General features: G+C 47.3%; 1 protein-coding gene across 1 annotated transcript in view; it reads left to right on the top strand.

Annotated features, from left to right (window-relative positions):
- The window catches only part of LOC147108414 (E3 ubiquitin-protein ligase TRIM11-like), a 52,049-nt gene extending 41,094 nt beyond the window's left edge, over positions 1-10,955 (top strand). The window contains exon 6 of the mRNA XM_086005028.1: positions 8,530-10,955. Coding sequence (XP_085861154.1) covers positions 8,530-9,080 — 551 coding nt within the window. The 3' untranslated portion in view covers positions 9,081-10,955. The remainder of the gene's footprint in view (positions 1-8,529) is intronic.
- The last annotated feature ends 4,698 nt before the right edge of the window (positions 10,956-15,653 follow it).

Here is a 15,653-nt window from a genome sequence, read left to right as displayed (position 1 = left end):
GGGACCAGCCCTCCGGTGCCTCTATATCCTGTTGTCACAGTTTTGTTTCTGCATAAGATTTCGATGGAGTTCTCTTCATAAGGGGTGAGAGCCTGGGGTTCAGGAGTCCCTCCGCCTCAGTGGCTTGTCTTTGTCTTCTTATAGGAAAGCTTCTCCTGCAAGAGGAGCAGATGGGAGGTAAATAATAAACTGGGAAAAGGGCTTTCAGCCATCACTATATATCAGCCTACAGACCGTATGATAGACGGAAGAAATGTCAAGCAAACATATGAAAATGACGGTCCCACTGGTCCATCTAGCCTTGTGCACCTCGATACCCACCTAGAGCCATGTAATCTCCTGGGAGAGGCTAAAAAATAGATAAAAGCCCAGGCCAATTCGAGAAAAAATTCTGGAAAATTGGTCTCCGACCCCTTTAGGTGACAGGAACTAGTCCAGGAGATCACATTGACCCTGATTTACATTACAGGATACTTGTCTCTTGTATGAGGTGATCTCCACCCCACTCAGAAACAGGTCCAACTTTCTCGAAGTAATACAGCAAATCACTGTTCACCGCAGGAGCCTGCAGCCTGTTTCACACTTCTCTGGGAAATGAAGACCAGCCTAACAGTTCTGCCGTTACATAACTTGTAACCGTGACGCCCTCATCCTCCCTAACCTATTCAGTTGAAATAATTGGTTCACATAAGCACAATCTAGTCCCTTCATTATCTTATAAACCTTGTTCAATTTGACCCCGAGCCTGTGCTTTTCTAAAGTGCAGACACCCAGCTTGTTGAGTCTACCTGGTTAACTAAGGTGTTTTAAACAGGGAATTAGTCTAGTGGCTCTCCTCTGCACCCTTTCCAAAGCCTCAATATCACCCACATTGTGAGAAGACCAAAAACTGCACACAGTATGACTGAGGCCTAACCAAGGTCTTGTACAAGACAAAATAGTGTGCTTTGCTTTGTATTGAACTGTCCTGTGAATACAACCTATTTGCTTTAGCAAGAAGCAGGCAGATGTATGAGAGGGAAACAGCTAAGGAATGACAGATTGTGGAGAGGCGATCATAGGGGTCAGCTCCCCTGCGGAAAAAAATGAGATATGTGATTGGGGAGAGGGTGGGGGGGAGGCCGGGGGGGCGGGGAGAGGTGGTGGGGGGGGGAGTGGGTGAGGTGGTGGGGGGGGGGGGGAGAGGTGGTGGGGGCGGTGGGAAGAGAGCAGGAAATTTCATACCTTAGACACCTCGTGAGGTCATTGAATTTCTTTCTGCACAGTTCTTGGTATAAATGGGACATCCTCTGTGACACTCCTGCCAAGCCCACTGTCCAACTCATGGTGAGACATGCTGATCATCCAAGGGGAAGACAATGTCCTTCTGTCCTTCGTTTGCTCCCCAATATCTTCTCGCCCATGTGTGAGAACCGGGCTGCTGTGCTGGGGCCCGGAACTGCCTCCAGCAACTCTTCTTACTTCCTGAGACTTGTTCCTGTGAGCCAACAAAGAAATTCACTGTCCTTATAAAGCGTCTGCAAGTCTTTTAAGAACCTGCTGTTGAATATTACAATTGAGAAATAATAAGAGTTAAATCTTAGAGTTAAAAAAACGCAACTGTAGCTAACAGGCAATCTCTGTAAGACTGTAACTGTCATATACCAGTGGTGAGGGTGATGGTTCCTTTGGGGAGTGCAGCCAGAGCCAAGTCTGTAATGTTATCTTAATAACGTAATTACGAGTCTCCCAAGCAGTTGTAGTGGAGTGCCATTTATTCAGTCCTGACTCTGTGTCTCGTAGTACAGTACTTCAAGCATGGCCAAGATGGCGTCGGATCCCGCCCCCGGATATGACGTCAGCCGTCAACCAGCTGTCAATCAAACCCCGCTGTCTTTACAACAGCTACGGTTATCCGTACAAAGTCCACGAAACCACAGTAGGCTCAGCTGTACAGGGGAGGAGGAGGAAGATCAGGAAAACAATAGTGGTAGGGGATTCAATAGTTAAGGGAACAGACAGGCGTTTTTGCGGCTGCAGACGTGACTCCAGGATGGTATGTTGCCTCCCTGGTGCCAGGGTCAAGGATGTCACTGAGCAGCAGCAGGACACTCTGAGGGGGGAGGGTGCACAGCCAGAGGTCTTGGTTCATATCGGTACCAACGGCATAGTTAGAAAGAGGGATGAGGTCCTGCAGGCAGATTTTAGGGAGCTAGGAAAGAGATTAAAAAGCAGGACCTCAAAGGTGGTTTTCTCCATATTATTCCCGGTGCCACGAGCTAGTGATTATAGGAATAGGAGGATTGAGCAGATGAATGCATGGCTGGAGACATGGTGCAGGAGGGAGGGCTTTAGATTCCTGGGACCGGTTCTGAGGGAGGTGGGATCTGTACAGGCCAGACTGGTTGCACCTCAACAGAGCTGGGACCAATATCCTCGTACGGGGGTTTGCTAGTGCTGTTGGGGAGGGTTCAAACTAATTTGGCAGGAGGATGGGCACCAGGATGTAGCATTAGAAAGGAGAAACAAAGTGCACAAATGATTGGGAGAGACTGCTAGCACTAGAGTAAGAAATAGTACGGTATTAGGTGGGGTCAAACTAAGAGAGAATACAAGAAGGTCTAAGATAGGTTTACAGTGCATGTGTGTGTAAATGCACGAAGCGTGGTAAATAAGGTTAGTGAGCTGCAGGCGCAAATACACACATGGGAATATGATGTCGTGGTGATAACGGAGACCTGGCTCAAAAAAGGGCAGGATTGGGTTTGAAATATTCCTGGATATCAGATGTTCAGGAAAGATAGGGAAGGAAAGATAGGAAGTGGTGTGGCAGTATTGGTTAAGGAGAATGTTACAGTGCTGGAGAGAGAGGATGTCCTGAAGGGTTCAAGAACAGAATCTATTTGGTTAGAGTCAAGAAATAATAGAGATGCCATTACACTACTAGGTGTATTCTATAGGCCGCCAACTAGTGGGAAAGTATAGAGGAGCAAATTTGCAGGAAAATATAGAGTAGTGATAATGGGGGACTTCAACTATCCTAATAAAGACTGGTATAATAATAGTGTAAAGGGCAGTGAGGGGGAAGAATTTCTGAAGTGTGTTCAGGAGAACTTTCTTCATCAGTACGTTTCCGGCCTAACGAGGAAGGAGGCATTGCTGGATCTGGTTCTGGGGAATGAGGTGGATCAAGTAGAGCAAGTGTCAGTAGGGGAACATTTAGGGAACAGTGATCATAGTATCATAAGGTTTAGATTAGCTATGGAAAAGGACAGGGAGCAATCTAGAGTAAAAAATACTTAATTGGAGGAAGGCCAAATTCAGTGGGTTGAGAATGGATTTGGCCTGGGTAAATTGGAATCAAAGATTGGCAGGCAAAACTGTAATCGAACAATGGGCTGCCTTTAAAGAGGAGATGGTTCGGGACAGTCGAGGTACATTCCCATGAGGGGGAAAGGTAGGGCAACCAAAATCTGCACTCCCTGGATGACAAAAGAGATAGAGAGTAAGATATCAGGTTGAGAATACATCGGAGAATCAGGCTAAATATAAAAAGTGCAGAGGGGAAGTGAAAAAGGAAATAAGAGGGGCAAAGAGAGAGTATGAGAATAGATTGGCAGCTAACATAAAAGGGAATCCAAAAGTCTTCTATAGGCATATAAATAGTAAACGGGTAGTAAGAGATGGGGTGGGGCTGATTAGAGACCAAAAAGGAGACCTACTCATGGAGGTAGAGGGTATAGCTGAGGTACTAAATTAATACAGGAATCCCACCCCAACCGCGGTTTTGCCATACGCGGATTTCAAGTATATACGGTTTCCTCTCTGTGACAACTTTTGCCAACCATGGCAGTGAATTTTGCGTATACGCGGTTTTTAATTTAGGATTAAGGTAAATAACATGATTTTATTGCTTTTATATTCTTTTTTATTGTGTTATTTGAACATTTATACTGTATTTGCCAACCGCAGTTTTACTAACCACGGGGGTTTACAAGGACATATCCCCCGCAGTTGGGGAGGGATTACTGTACTTTGCATCTATCTTCACCAAGGAAGAAGATGCTGCCACAGACATAGTGAAGGAGGAGGTAGAGGAGATACTGGATGGGATAAAAATTGATTAGGAGGAGGTACTAGAAAGGCTGGCTGTACTTAAAGTAGATAAGTCACAGGACCAGATGGGATACATCCAAGGATGCTGAGGGAAGTAAATGTGGAAATTGCGGAGGTACTGGCCATAATCTTTCAATACTCCTTGGATACGAGGGTGGTGCCAGAGGACTGGAGAATTGCAAATGTTACACCCTTGTTCAAAAAAGGGTGTAAGGATAAACCCAGCAACTACAGGCCAGTCAGTTTAACCTCGGTAGTGGAGACGCTTTTAGAAATGATAATCCGGGACAAAATTAACAGTCACTTGGACAAGTGTGGGTTAATTAAGGAAAGCCAGCACGGATTTGTTTAAGGCAAATCGTGTTTAACTAACTTGATTGAGTTTTTTGATGAGGTAACAGAGAGGGTCGATGAGGGCAGTTCGGTTGATGTGGTGTACATGGACTTCCAAAAGGCATTTGATAAAGTGCCACATAATAGACTTGCCAGCAAAGTTGAATCCCATGGAATAAAAGTGACAGTGGCAGCATGGATACAAAATGGGGAAAAAGTGACAGGAAACAGAGAATAGTGGTGAATGGTTGTTTATCGGACAGGAGGAAGGTGTACAGTGGTGTTTCCCAGGGGTCAGTTCTAGGACCACTGCTTTTCTTGATATATTAATTAATTAGACTTGGGTGTACAGTGCACAATTTCAAAATATGCGGATGACACAAAACTTGGAAGTATAGTGAACAGTGAGGAGGATAGCGATAGACTTCAAGAGGACATAGACAGGCTGGTGGAATGGGTGGATACATGCCAGATGAAACTTAATGCAGAAAAGTGCGAAGTGATACATTTTGGTAGGAAGAATGAGGAGAGGCAATATAAACTAAAGGGTACAATTCTAAAGGGGGTGCATGAACAGAGAGACCTGGGGGTATATGCGCACAAATCGTTGAAGGTGGCAGGGCAAGTTGAGAAAGCGGTTTAAAAACCATACGGGATCCTGGGCTTCACGAATAGAGGTATAGAGTACAAAAGCAAGGAAGTTATGGTGAACCTTTATAAAACACTGGTTTGGCCTCAACTGGAGTATTGTGTCAAATTCTGGGCACTGCACTTTAGGAAGGATGTGAAGGCCTTAGAGAGGGTGCAGGAAAGATTTACAAGAATAGTTCCAGGGATGAGGGACTTCCGTTACGTGGATAGACTGGAGAAACTGGGGTTGTTCTCCTTAAAGCAGAGAAGGGTGCGAGGAAATTTGATTGAGGTGTTCAAAATCATGAAGGGTCTAGACAGAGTAGATAGAGAGAAATTGTTCCCATTGGCAGAAGGGTCGAGAACCAGAGGACACAAATTTAAGGTGATTGGTAGAAGAACCAAAGTCGATATGAGGAAAAACTTTTTTACGCAGCGAGTGGTTATGACCTGGAATGCTCTGCCTGAAAGGGTGGTGGAGGCAGATTCAATTGTAGCTTTCAAAAGGGAATTGGATAAATACCTGAAGGAAAAAAATTTGCAGGACTACGGGGAAAGGGCGGTGGAGTGGGACTAGCTGAAGTGCTCTTGCAGAGAGCTGGCACGGGCTCAACGGGTCGAATGGCCTCCTTCTGTGCTGTAACTATTCTATGATTCTATATAAAATAACCTTGGATAATTCTAATCTTCTCATGGGTACATTTTTAATGGGATTTCATTTATGGGATGTGGGTGTTTCTGGCAAGGCCAGCATTTATTGCCCATCCCTAATTGCCCTTGAGAAGGTGGTGGTGAGCCGCCGCCTTGAACCGCTGCAGTCCGTGTGGTGAAGGTACTCCCACAGTGCTGTTAGGGAGGGAATTCCAGGATTTTGACCCAGCGATGATGAAGGAACAGCGATATATTTCCAAGTCAGGATGGTGTGTGACTTGGAGGGGAATTTGGAGGTGGTGTTGTTCCCATGTGCCTGCTGCCCTTGTCCTTCTAGGTGGTAGAGGTCGCGGGTTTGGGAGGTGCTGCCGAAGAAGCCTTGGTTGCTGCAGTGCATCTTGTAGATGGTACACATCCCACATCTATATATTTATACTTTTCTGTACAAGTAAACAGTTGTGGTAGTTTATATTATGTACCTGCCCTAATTTATCCATATGTGACTCGGTGTCAAATTTGTTGTCTTAAAATAATCCTGTGCGGCGCCTTGGGACGTTTTACTACGTTAAAGGCGCTATATAAATACAAGTTATTGTTGATGTTGTTGTTATGTCCTGCAATCGTGCTGTTGAGACATAGAAACATAGAAGATAGGAGGCTTTTTTAGTCTTTGGTCTGATGAGCTATAATAGCTAATGCAAAACTAATAGCGAAGCTTATGGAGGAGGTGATGTAATGGCCTTTTAATTAAGCTGAAAAGCAAGACCATTATACTGTGAAATGAAGAGGGAGACATCGGCAAGGTTCAGCTGTAATGTGCGTATTTTCTGCGGCAAAGCATCCTTTGTGATCTCAGGTGTTGGTCATGAGTACGTTCAGATTCATTTAACCTTTAATAAATCTTCAAGCATTTGATTTAATGCTGAATTCATCCTGGGCAAATAGGTACAGAACTGCAGTCTTTGTCGATGTTAAAATTCACAGTACCCGATTTCCTGCCCCCTAGTGGGTGACCCGTCAGTCCTTACCATGTTTCGTCCACAATATACAAATGAGGGGAAACCCAGAAAAACGGCCAGGCCTCCCACCCCGTCTGCCTCAGAGAAGCAGCTAGGAGTCTCCCCACACCCACCTTGCATCGGTTTTACAACTAAACACCAAAAGTGTCTATTCTTCAGTCTTTAGTTTTTTAATTCTACATTCAGCAATGACATTTCAATAGTTTGTCTCCTTTGGATACCAATTCACATTTTAATAAAGGTTTGCAGCTTGGATTGGTTGTGTGGAGGTGGACCACACTCATCATCCACCATCACAATGTCTTCGAAAGTCAGCATCATGGAAATATCCCAAATCAAATATTTATAACCCTATTCTTTCCTGGGATATTCCTGAGATCTGTTACTGGAGGCAGATGGATTTAATAGCACCTTTATTGTTTTTATTTGTTTATTTGTTCTCACGATGTGGACAGTATGGCCCGGCTCAGTGGCAGCACTCACACCTCTGAGTCAGAAGATCATGGGTTCAAGTCCCACTCCAGAGACTGGAGCCCATAATCCAGGCTGGCTCTTCAGTGCCGGCCTGGGGGAGTGCTGCACTGTCAGAGGTGTTGTCTTTCAGATGAGACGTTAAACTAAGGCCCTGCCTGTCCTCTCGTGTGGATGTAAAAGATCCCATGGCACTATTTCGAAGAAGAGCAGGGGAGTTATCCCTGGTGTCCTGGCCAATATTTATCCCTCAATCAACATCACTAAAACAGATGATCTGGTCATTATCACATTGCTGTTTGTGGGAGCTTGCTGTGTGTAAATTGGCTGCCATGTTTCCTACATTACAACAGTGACTACACTCCAAAAGTACTTTATTAGGTGTAAAGCACTTTGGGACGTCCTGAGGTTGTGAAAGGCGCTATATAAATGCAAGTTCTTCTTTCTTTATTGCCCATCCTAAGTTGCTGTGAGAAACTGGCCTTGGGCTTTCTTCATGAACCACTGCAGTCTTTTTGGGAATTCCAGGGTTTCAACCCAGCGACGATGCAGGAATAGTGATATATGCCCCATTATACGACCACTCTTGTGTTGATGCAAAGCAATCTTGGATTTTAACAAAGTTGATCGTATCCCGGCAACTCAGGTCAGTTAGATATCCCCGTGACCCACATACATTTGTTTAAATGCAGGAATCTAAACACGTGCCTGGGAGCCTGCTCTGCCGCACTGCCCTCGCCCAGCACCAAATTGCGGAAATGGGGTAATTTGCCACGTCAAAGGATGCAACGGCTCATCAGTGGTATTCGGCCCAATCCGAGCCCATCCGGGCCAATCCGAGCCAATCCGAGCCAATCCGGCCTCCCCAGGAGTGGGGTCCTCCGGAGGTCCACATTGACCAAAGAAAAAAATGTGCGGACTTCTTCAGCTCCCATTGGAGCCACTCCAACTAAAGATGGTGATGGATCCCCCTCCCCTCTCTGGGATTGATGACCTTACTCTACTGAAGTGTAGGGGCAGTTAGAAGACCTCAAAGGGACTTATGCCAGATCTGCACTGGTGTGATTTCCACTGAGGCCTTTCAATGATGCCAAGAGAGTAATTTCCCAGGGAAGACCAGGAGTTCCCTGACACACCCTTGGCATGGCAGTGAGGTGGGTGGGAGATCAGCCAATGGCTCCATATAGTGTGACTCTCCCCACCCACCCTCCCGCCAGGTGTAAATACACTCACACCCTCTCCAGCCCCAGTACGTTTGGGGCCATATCCTCGGAACAGTTCCCAGGAATGAATGATAAGGACTTACTCAGATTTCTGCTTTTATTAACAGATGGACAGACACCGACTCTGAATCGAGTCACAGCCCACCCTCAACTCGCAGTATCCTACAGTAACAGGAGTGTGGCGCTAACTAGGCAGAAACCGAAGTATCCCGACAATCCGGGACGATTTGACTGTTTCCCACAGGTCCTGTGTGCTGAGGGGGTGAGCTGTGGCCGCTCTTACTGGGAGGTGGAGGTCACGGGAGGTTGTTGGAGGGTGGGAGTCTGTTACAGGAGCCTGAGCCGGAAGGGACCTAGTGCTGAGTGTTCACTGGGAATGAACATTAAATCGTGGAGCCTGTGCTCAGTGCTGGGCTCATGTACAGCGCTGTACAATGGGAATAAAACTGAAATAACTGCTGGAAAGCCCTCCAGAGTGGGAGTGTACGTGGATTTTGAGTCTGGAATACTCTCGTTTTACAGTGTGTCTGACAGGAGACTAACCCTGTTACACACCTTCAAGCAGCAAGCATTCACCAAGCCTCTCTACCCAGCTCTGACAGTTAATGAATGCGGCGATTGCATTACTATGTGTGACTTGAGTCTGACATTTTCTTGACTATTAATTTTAAAAATTTTTGAGCTGTTTGAGGAAAATAGTCAGGATTTTGATCTCTTAGCTCTAATGATGTACAAGGGAAAGGATCCCACAGCCCCAGCCCAAAAGGCAGGGCCAGACCTCCCTCCCGCAGCAATTGAGTCATTTTTACAGTCCCTACGGTCTCTTCTGACTGGCCAGGGGAGAGTAGCAGCCACCACCGGTGCTTTGACCCCGTCTGCCCCACCTCACTCCCAGCAATGACTAGAGCCAGTGCAGCCTGTTGACCTGTGTCCCCGCAAAAATGCTGAGGGGAGCTGGCCCTATGTTGAGATGGGGGTGAGGATGGTGCAGGGGAGATATTTGGTGGACACTGGAGCCTCCAGCACGGTGGTCCACTCGGAAGACCTGACCAATTCACCCCGGTCTAACGAGGTCCCATCTAGCTTAATGGGACCCACATGGAAACAGGCAGCTGGGAGTGAACCTGAGGACAGAAATCCTCAGCCCACAGCAGATACAAGCTCACAGGCTGCACAGGCAGGTGCTGTGGCTTGTGTTAGGGGAGGAGACATTCATGACCAGAGTAAGTTAATCAAGCAGGGGAACAGGGAAGGAGAGTTCTGGGACCCCTGTAAAGCAGGTCCGGTAGCAGTAATCCAGGACAAGGGAGGCACACAGGGGATAGTTTTGGCCACGGACCAAAAGCAAGTCCAAGCCCTGCAGACTCCACCTTTACGGCTGCCCTGGTAAGAGAAATGGATTCTGAACAGGATTACTGGCAGGCAGCCAGTTATATCAAACAATGCGGTTTGTTTAAGCAAGGGGCAGGGAAACAGGCAGCTGGGATTGTACCTGAGGTTAGAAATCCCCAGCCTGCAGTGAGTATGCACACACAGACTGCATACACAGACTGCACACGCAGGTGCAGTCGGGGGTATGAGAGGAGAAGTCCCCCAGCACTTGGCCCGAGTGATTCCCCCTCTCTTGTGGGACTCCGGGGAGGAGCCTGAACCAGGTTTTAGACCTGAAGGGGAAGGCTCTCAGCCACCGGCAGCCAGTGGCAAGGGATTGCCTGTCCCCAGCCCAGGTTTGGGAAGGGAGGGACCCGAAGGAGGAGGTCCCCAGCTAGCAGGGAGTGTGACCCAAGCCAAGGGTCTGGTCGCCGGGGTAGCCCCACCAGCGACACTCCCTAGGAGATCTCTTCGGGTACCCCAGCCCAAGAAAGTATGGTCACCCACTTTCCAGTGGAGTAGGGCGGCCTCCCGAGTCAGGGAGAGGCCAAAAGGCAGAGGTCCCCAACCAGCAGCCATAAGCTGTGAGGGACTTGAAGCTGGAATCAGTCCATGCCGCAGGGAGCAGCTTGTGGCAGCCCAACCAGGGATTAGGTTGGCTGCCCGGAGTCGGGCGGCGCTTGTATATAGCTTTGTTCAAGTAGTGTGTATAAGTTTTAAGTATGGTACCATTCCGGAATTGTATTGTGAATCGAGGTCACGGGACCTGATTACAACCCCCGAGCCAGGCTACCTGGCGAGATGTTTTTTTAGACTTTTTCAGAGTTCCGGAAGGCACAGAGGACCAGCGTGTCGATGAGTGCTCAAGGAAGGAGCACTCCCAGCCCGCGAAGGAAAGGGACTGCAGGAGGTGGATGCCACAACATTTAAACTGTTGCTGGAAATTCAGTTTAAGATTAAGACTGGAAATTCAATTTAAGACTAAGAATTTACAAAACTTGTTAATTATTTTACTGCTTGTTTGGAGTTAAGTGAACGAATTGCATATGCTTATGAATTGTTATGTTTGCATTGTGAAAATTTAAAATACATTTATGGCTGAAGAATAGTGCCATTTAATAAAGTGCCAGGCAATTGCATTGTAATAAAAAGAAAAGGGGAAGCTCGTTGTCTTCCATGTGTATTTTTAGCAGATGTGTTGGCTGGGTGACAATCCCATTAAAGATGTTGTATCACGTTAAAATTATGTTACAAGTGGTGCAGGGGCATCGGACCCCCTCCATGCTTGACTTATTGTGAATATAAGTGGTGCAGGGGCATTGGACCCCTCCGTGTATTGATTATTTAATTAATCTTGTTTTCTGTCGATAGATGCCTACCGTACTGCGATTCTCTCTGGGCAGGGGAGATGGAGGTGTCGGGGGATCATAGACAGATTTAGATAAGAATAAGGGAAGGTTGTTTGTGGGGGGTCAGAAATTATTGCTCACCTTTGGCCAGGATACTACAAGCAAGTTTTAGTATCCGATGGGGGAATGTAAGGATTTTGCAATAATTTTGAAATTTCCTACAGTTCCGAAGATTGAATTTTGACTAAAGAATACCTGGGTAACATACCTTTAAAATCCAGGGATCAAAATGGCCTTCAGACCTCGTGGCAGAAGACAAAAGACATTGAAAAGGCAGCTTGTGTGTGTCTGTGAAAAAGGTGTAATCAAAATTGGCTGCCCGACCTCGTGTCAGGACACAGACTGTGGACATATGAAAAGGGAAGATCAAAGATGGCTGACTAAACTGCCAATCAAAGGCAGTTCAGGGAATTCCCCTCCCTGCAGAGACAATCGACAGAAACTGCTACTATGTATACACAAAGGATTAACCACTTGAGACTGCGGTTTCAGTTTGACCACAGGACAATGACTTTTGTTTACACTAACTTCCAAAGCTGTTTACTCAGCAATTATAGAAAGACATGGGCCTAGAAATTGAGTTGACGCCGTGCCAGGGCTTTAGCGCCGGAAATTTAGCGCCGGCGCTAATTCCCTTGCGCGCGCCAAAAATTCAGTAGCGCCGCGCCCAGACGGCTGCCGGCGCTACTGGCGGGCGTGAGCGCCTCCCAATGGGCGCTGAGTGCCGAATTGCGGCGCTAATCCGGCGCTGCGGCACCCGATGCGGTGCGGCAGGCTGGGGAAGTGCAGGCCTCCTCCTTCAGTTAAGGAGGAGCTGCCTGCACCCGCCCGCTGTCCGTTCAATTATTGAAAAAATTAGCCCGGCACCTCGGACAAGTGCCGGGCTTGCAGGCCAGACGCATCTGTTCCGTGGGGGGGGGTGGAGGAGTCCGGGGAGGGAGGTGCGGGCAGGCAGCCGACGGGAAAGCGGCCGGCCGCCGCGCGACCTTAATGCGCCGGCGCTAACTCGGGGAAGACTCGGTTGCCAGAGTCTTAGTTGCGGCTGCCACGGGCGAGGCGGCCGCAACTGAATTTCGGCGCTGGGGCCCGTCGGCATGGCAACCGGGACGCTGCGCACACCGATGACGTCATCGGTGCCGGCGCAGCGCTACCGGTCTACCGCGGCGTAAGGGCCCCAGGCAATTTCGGCGCCGGCGCCAAATGCAGCGCTAGGCCCTCTAGCGCCGCAAAATCGGTGCTAAGGGCACTCAATTTCTAGGCCATGCTTTTTTTCAAACCAAGACAGCTCCATTCAAACTCAGTGCGATGAATGGGAATACATTCACAAACCCATCACGATAAATGGGTAATTCATCCAAACCCATCACAGACAATGGGGACAGTTTGGATCCCTTTTGTTCAGCCCAGATGCACCTGGATCTGGGCGGGAAGGTTTCGGCCCCAAATGGGGCATGAGATAGCTTCTCAAGAAGCCATCTCTCTCTCCCTCTCTGCAGCCTCGCCTCCATGCTCTGCCTACAGAAGAACAGCTCAGAAGCCTGCCTAAAGGAGTGGAATACCAGCAGTTTACTTTTAAATACTGGGGTATTTTCTACTTCGGGGCAGTGAAGATCATAGATCACAGGGGGCATGGAGCAGGCGTTTTCATTTGTGAGCATACCTTTTCTGGCCCATTACAAGGCAACTTAGAATAGGTATAGGGGTGGGAATTAAGGGGAATTTCGTTAGAACTGTAATTTTAGTCGATTTTCCCTCATTGTGTCCATTCTCTCCCCTATTTAAGTAACAGTGTTGCACTAGCAGAGAAGTGCTGTAGTGAACACTGAGTTCTGTATTGAAAGTGTTGTATTTGAATAAAAGTGTTGCACTAAGCAGGGAAGTGCTGTAGTGAACATTAAATGATTTGTAAGAAGTAAAGTGCTGTATTTAAGTAACAGTGTTGCACTAGCAGAGAAGTGCTGTAGTGAACACTGAGTTCTGTATTGAAAGTGTATTTGAATAAAAGTGTTGCACTAAGCAGGGAAGTGCTGTAGTGAACATTAAATGATTTGTAAGAAGTAAAGTGCTGTATTTAAGTAACAGTGTTGCACTAGCAGAGAAGTGCTGTAGTGAACACTGAGTTCTGTATTGAAAGTGTTGTATTTGAATAAAAGTGTTGCACTAAGCAGGGAAGTGCTGTAGTCAACATTAAGTGATCTGTAAGAAGTAAAGTGCTGTATTTGAGTAACAGTGTTGCGCTAAGCAGAAAGGTGCTTCAGTGGACACTAAGCAGCTGCATTAAAGTGCTGTATTTAAGTAAAAGCCACTAAGCAGAGGTGCTGTAGTGAGCAAAGTGTACTGTATTGAAGGTGTGTATTTAAGTAAAGCCACGAAGCAAAAGAGGGCTGCAGTAAACGATAAGTGAACTGTGTTAAGCAAAAGTGCTGTACCAGGCATAGGTGTGTTGTATTGATTATTTTTAAGTTGTTTCTTTCTTTTGTTTCAATAAATACTGGTCTGTTTTGCACCCAAACCACGAGTCTCGGTGTTTTTCTGTCTACATCGCTACTGAATAAGTCCGGCGGTCAGAACCAGGAATAGGGGAGTGCTTCAAAACTGCACGGGGGTCCCTGGAGCAGCTCAGATGCTTCTGACTGGCCAGAGACAATAACCATAACCCCAACCCTGCTTGCTTAATTCCTACAGTGCTGTCGCTCGCTCTCTTTGTGAATATCAGTGGGTGCTGTCTCTCTCTGTGAATATCAGTGTGTGCTGTCGCACTGTGTGTGAATATCAGTGGGTGATGTCTCTCTCGGTGTGAATATCAGTGGGTGCTGTCTCTCTGTGTGTGAATATCAGTGGGTGATGTCTCGGTGTGAATATCAGTGGGTGCTGTCGTTCTCTGTGTGAATATCACTGGGTGCAATCCCTCTGTTTGTGAATATCTGTGGTTGCTTTCTCTCTGTGTGTGAATATCAGTGGGTGCTGTACCTCTGTGTATTAATATCAGTGGGTGCTGCCTCTCTGTATGAATATCAGTGGGTGCTGTCTCACTCGCTCTCTGTGAATTTCAATGGGTGCTGTCTCCCACTGTGTGAGTATTATTGGGTGCTGTCTCTCTGTGTGTGAATATCAGTGGGTGCTGTCTGTGTGAATATCAGTGGGTGCTATCTCTCTGTGTGAATATCAGTGGGTGCTGTCTCTCTCTACGTGAATATCAGTGGGTGCTCTCTGTCTCTGTGTGAATATCAGTGGGTGCTGTCTCTCTGTGTGTGAATATCAGTGGGAGCTGTCCCTCTGTGTGCGAATATCTGGGTGCTGTCTCTCTGTGAATATCACTGGGTGCGGTCTCTCTCTGTGAATATCACTGGGTGCGGTCTCTCTCTGTGAATATCACTGGGTGCTGTCTCTGTGTGAATATCAGTGGGTGGTGTTTCTTTGTGTGAATATCAGTGGGTGCTGTCCCTCTGTGTGTGAATATCAGTGGGTGCTGTCCCTCTGTGTGTGAATATCAGTGGGTGCTGTCACTCTCTGTGTGAATATCAGTGGGTGCTGCCTCTGTGTGAATATCAGTGGGTGATGTCTCTCTGTGTGTGAATATCAGTGGGTGCTGTCTCTCTGTGTGTGAATATCAGTGGGTGCTGTCTCTCTGTGTGAATATCAGAGGGTGCTGTCTCTGTGTTTGTGAATATCAGTGGGTGCTGTCTTTCTCTGTGAATATCAGTGGGTGCTGTCTCTATATGTGAATATCAGTGGGTGCTGTCTCTGTGAATATCAGTGGTTGTTGTCCCTCTGTGTGTGAATATCAGTGGGTGCTGTCTCGCTCTCTCTGTGAATATCAGTGGATGCTGCCATTCTCTCTCTCTGTGAATATCTGTGGGTGCTGTCCCTCTGTGTGTGAATATCAGTGGGTGCTGTCTTTCGCTCTCTTTGTGAATATCAGTGGGTGCTGTTTGTCTCTGTGTGAATATCAGTGGGTGCTGTCCCTCAGTGTGTGAATATCAGTGGGTGCTGTCTCTGTGTGAATATCACTGGATGCTGTCTCCCACTGTGAATATCAGTGGGTGCTGTCTCTCTCTCTGAATATCAGTGGGTGATGTCTCTCTATGTGAATATCAGTGGGTGCTGTCTCTATCTGTGAATATCAGTGGGTGCTGTCTCTCTCTCTCTGTGAATATCAGTGGGTGCTGTCTCTCTGTGCGAATATCAGTGGGTTCTGTCCCACTGTGTGTGAATATCTGTGGGTGCTGTCTCTCTCTGTGTGAATATCAGTGGGTGCTGTCCCTCTGTTGTGAACATCAGTGGGTGCTTTCTCTCTGTGTGTGAATATCAGTGGGTGCTGTCTCTCTGTGTGAATATCAGTGGGTGCTGTCTCTCTGTGCGAGTAGCAGTGGGTGCTGTCCCTCTGTGTGTGAATATCAGTGGGTGCTATCTATCTCTCTGTGTGAATATCAGTGGGTCCTGTCTCTCTG

Source organism: Somniosus microcephalus, chromosome 13, assembly GCF_052327205.1.
Source record: "Somniosus microcephalus isolate GS21.2 chromosome 13, FLI_Smic_1.0, whole genome shotgun sequence".
NCBI lineage: Eukaryota > Metazoa > Chordata > Chondrichthyes > Squaliformes > Somniosidae > Somniosus > Somniosus microcephalus.
Note: the sequence above shows the minus strand (reverse complement) of the source record. Positions and strands in the feature narration are given on the sequence as shown.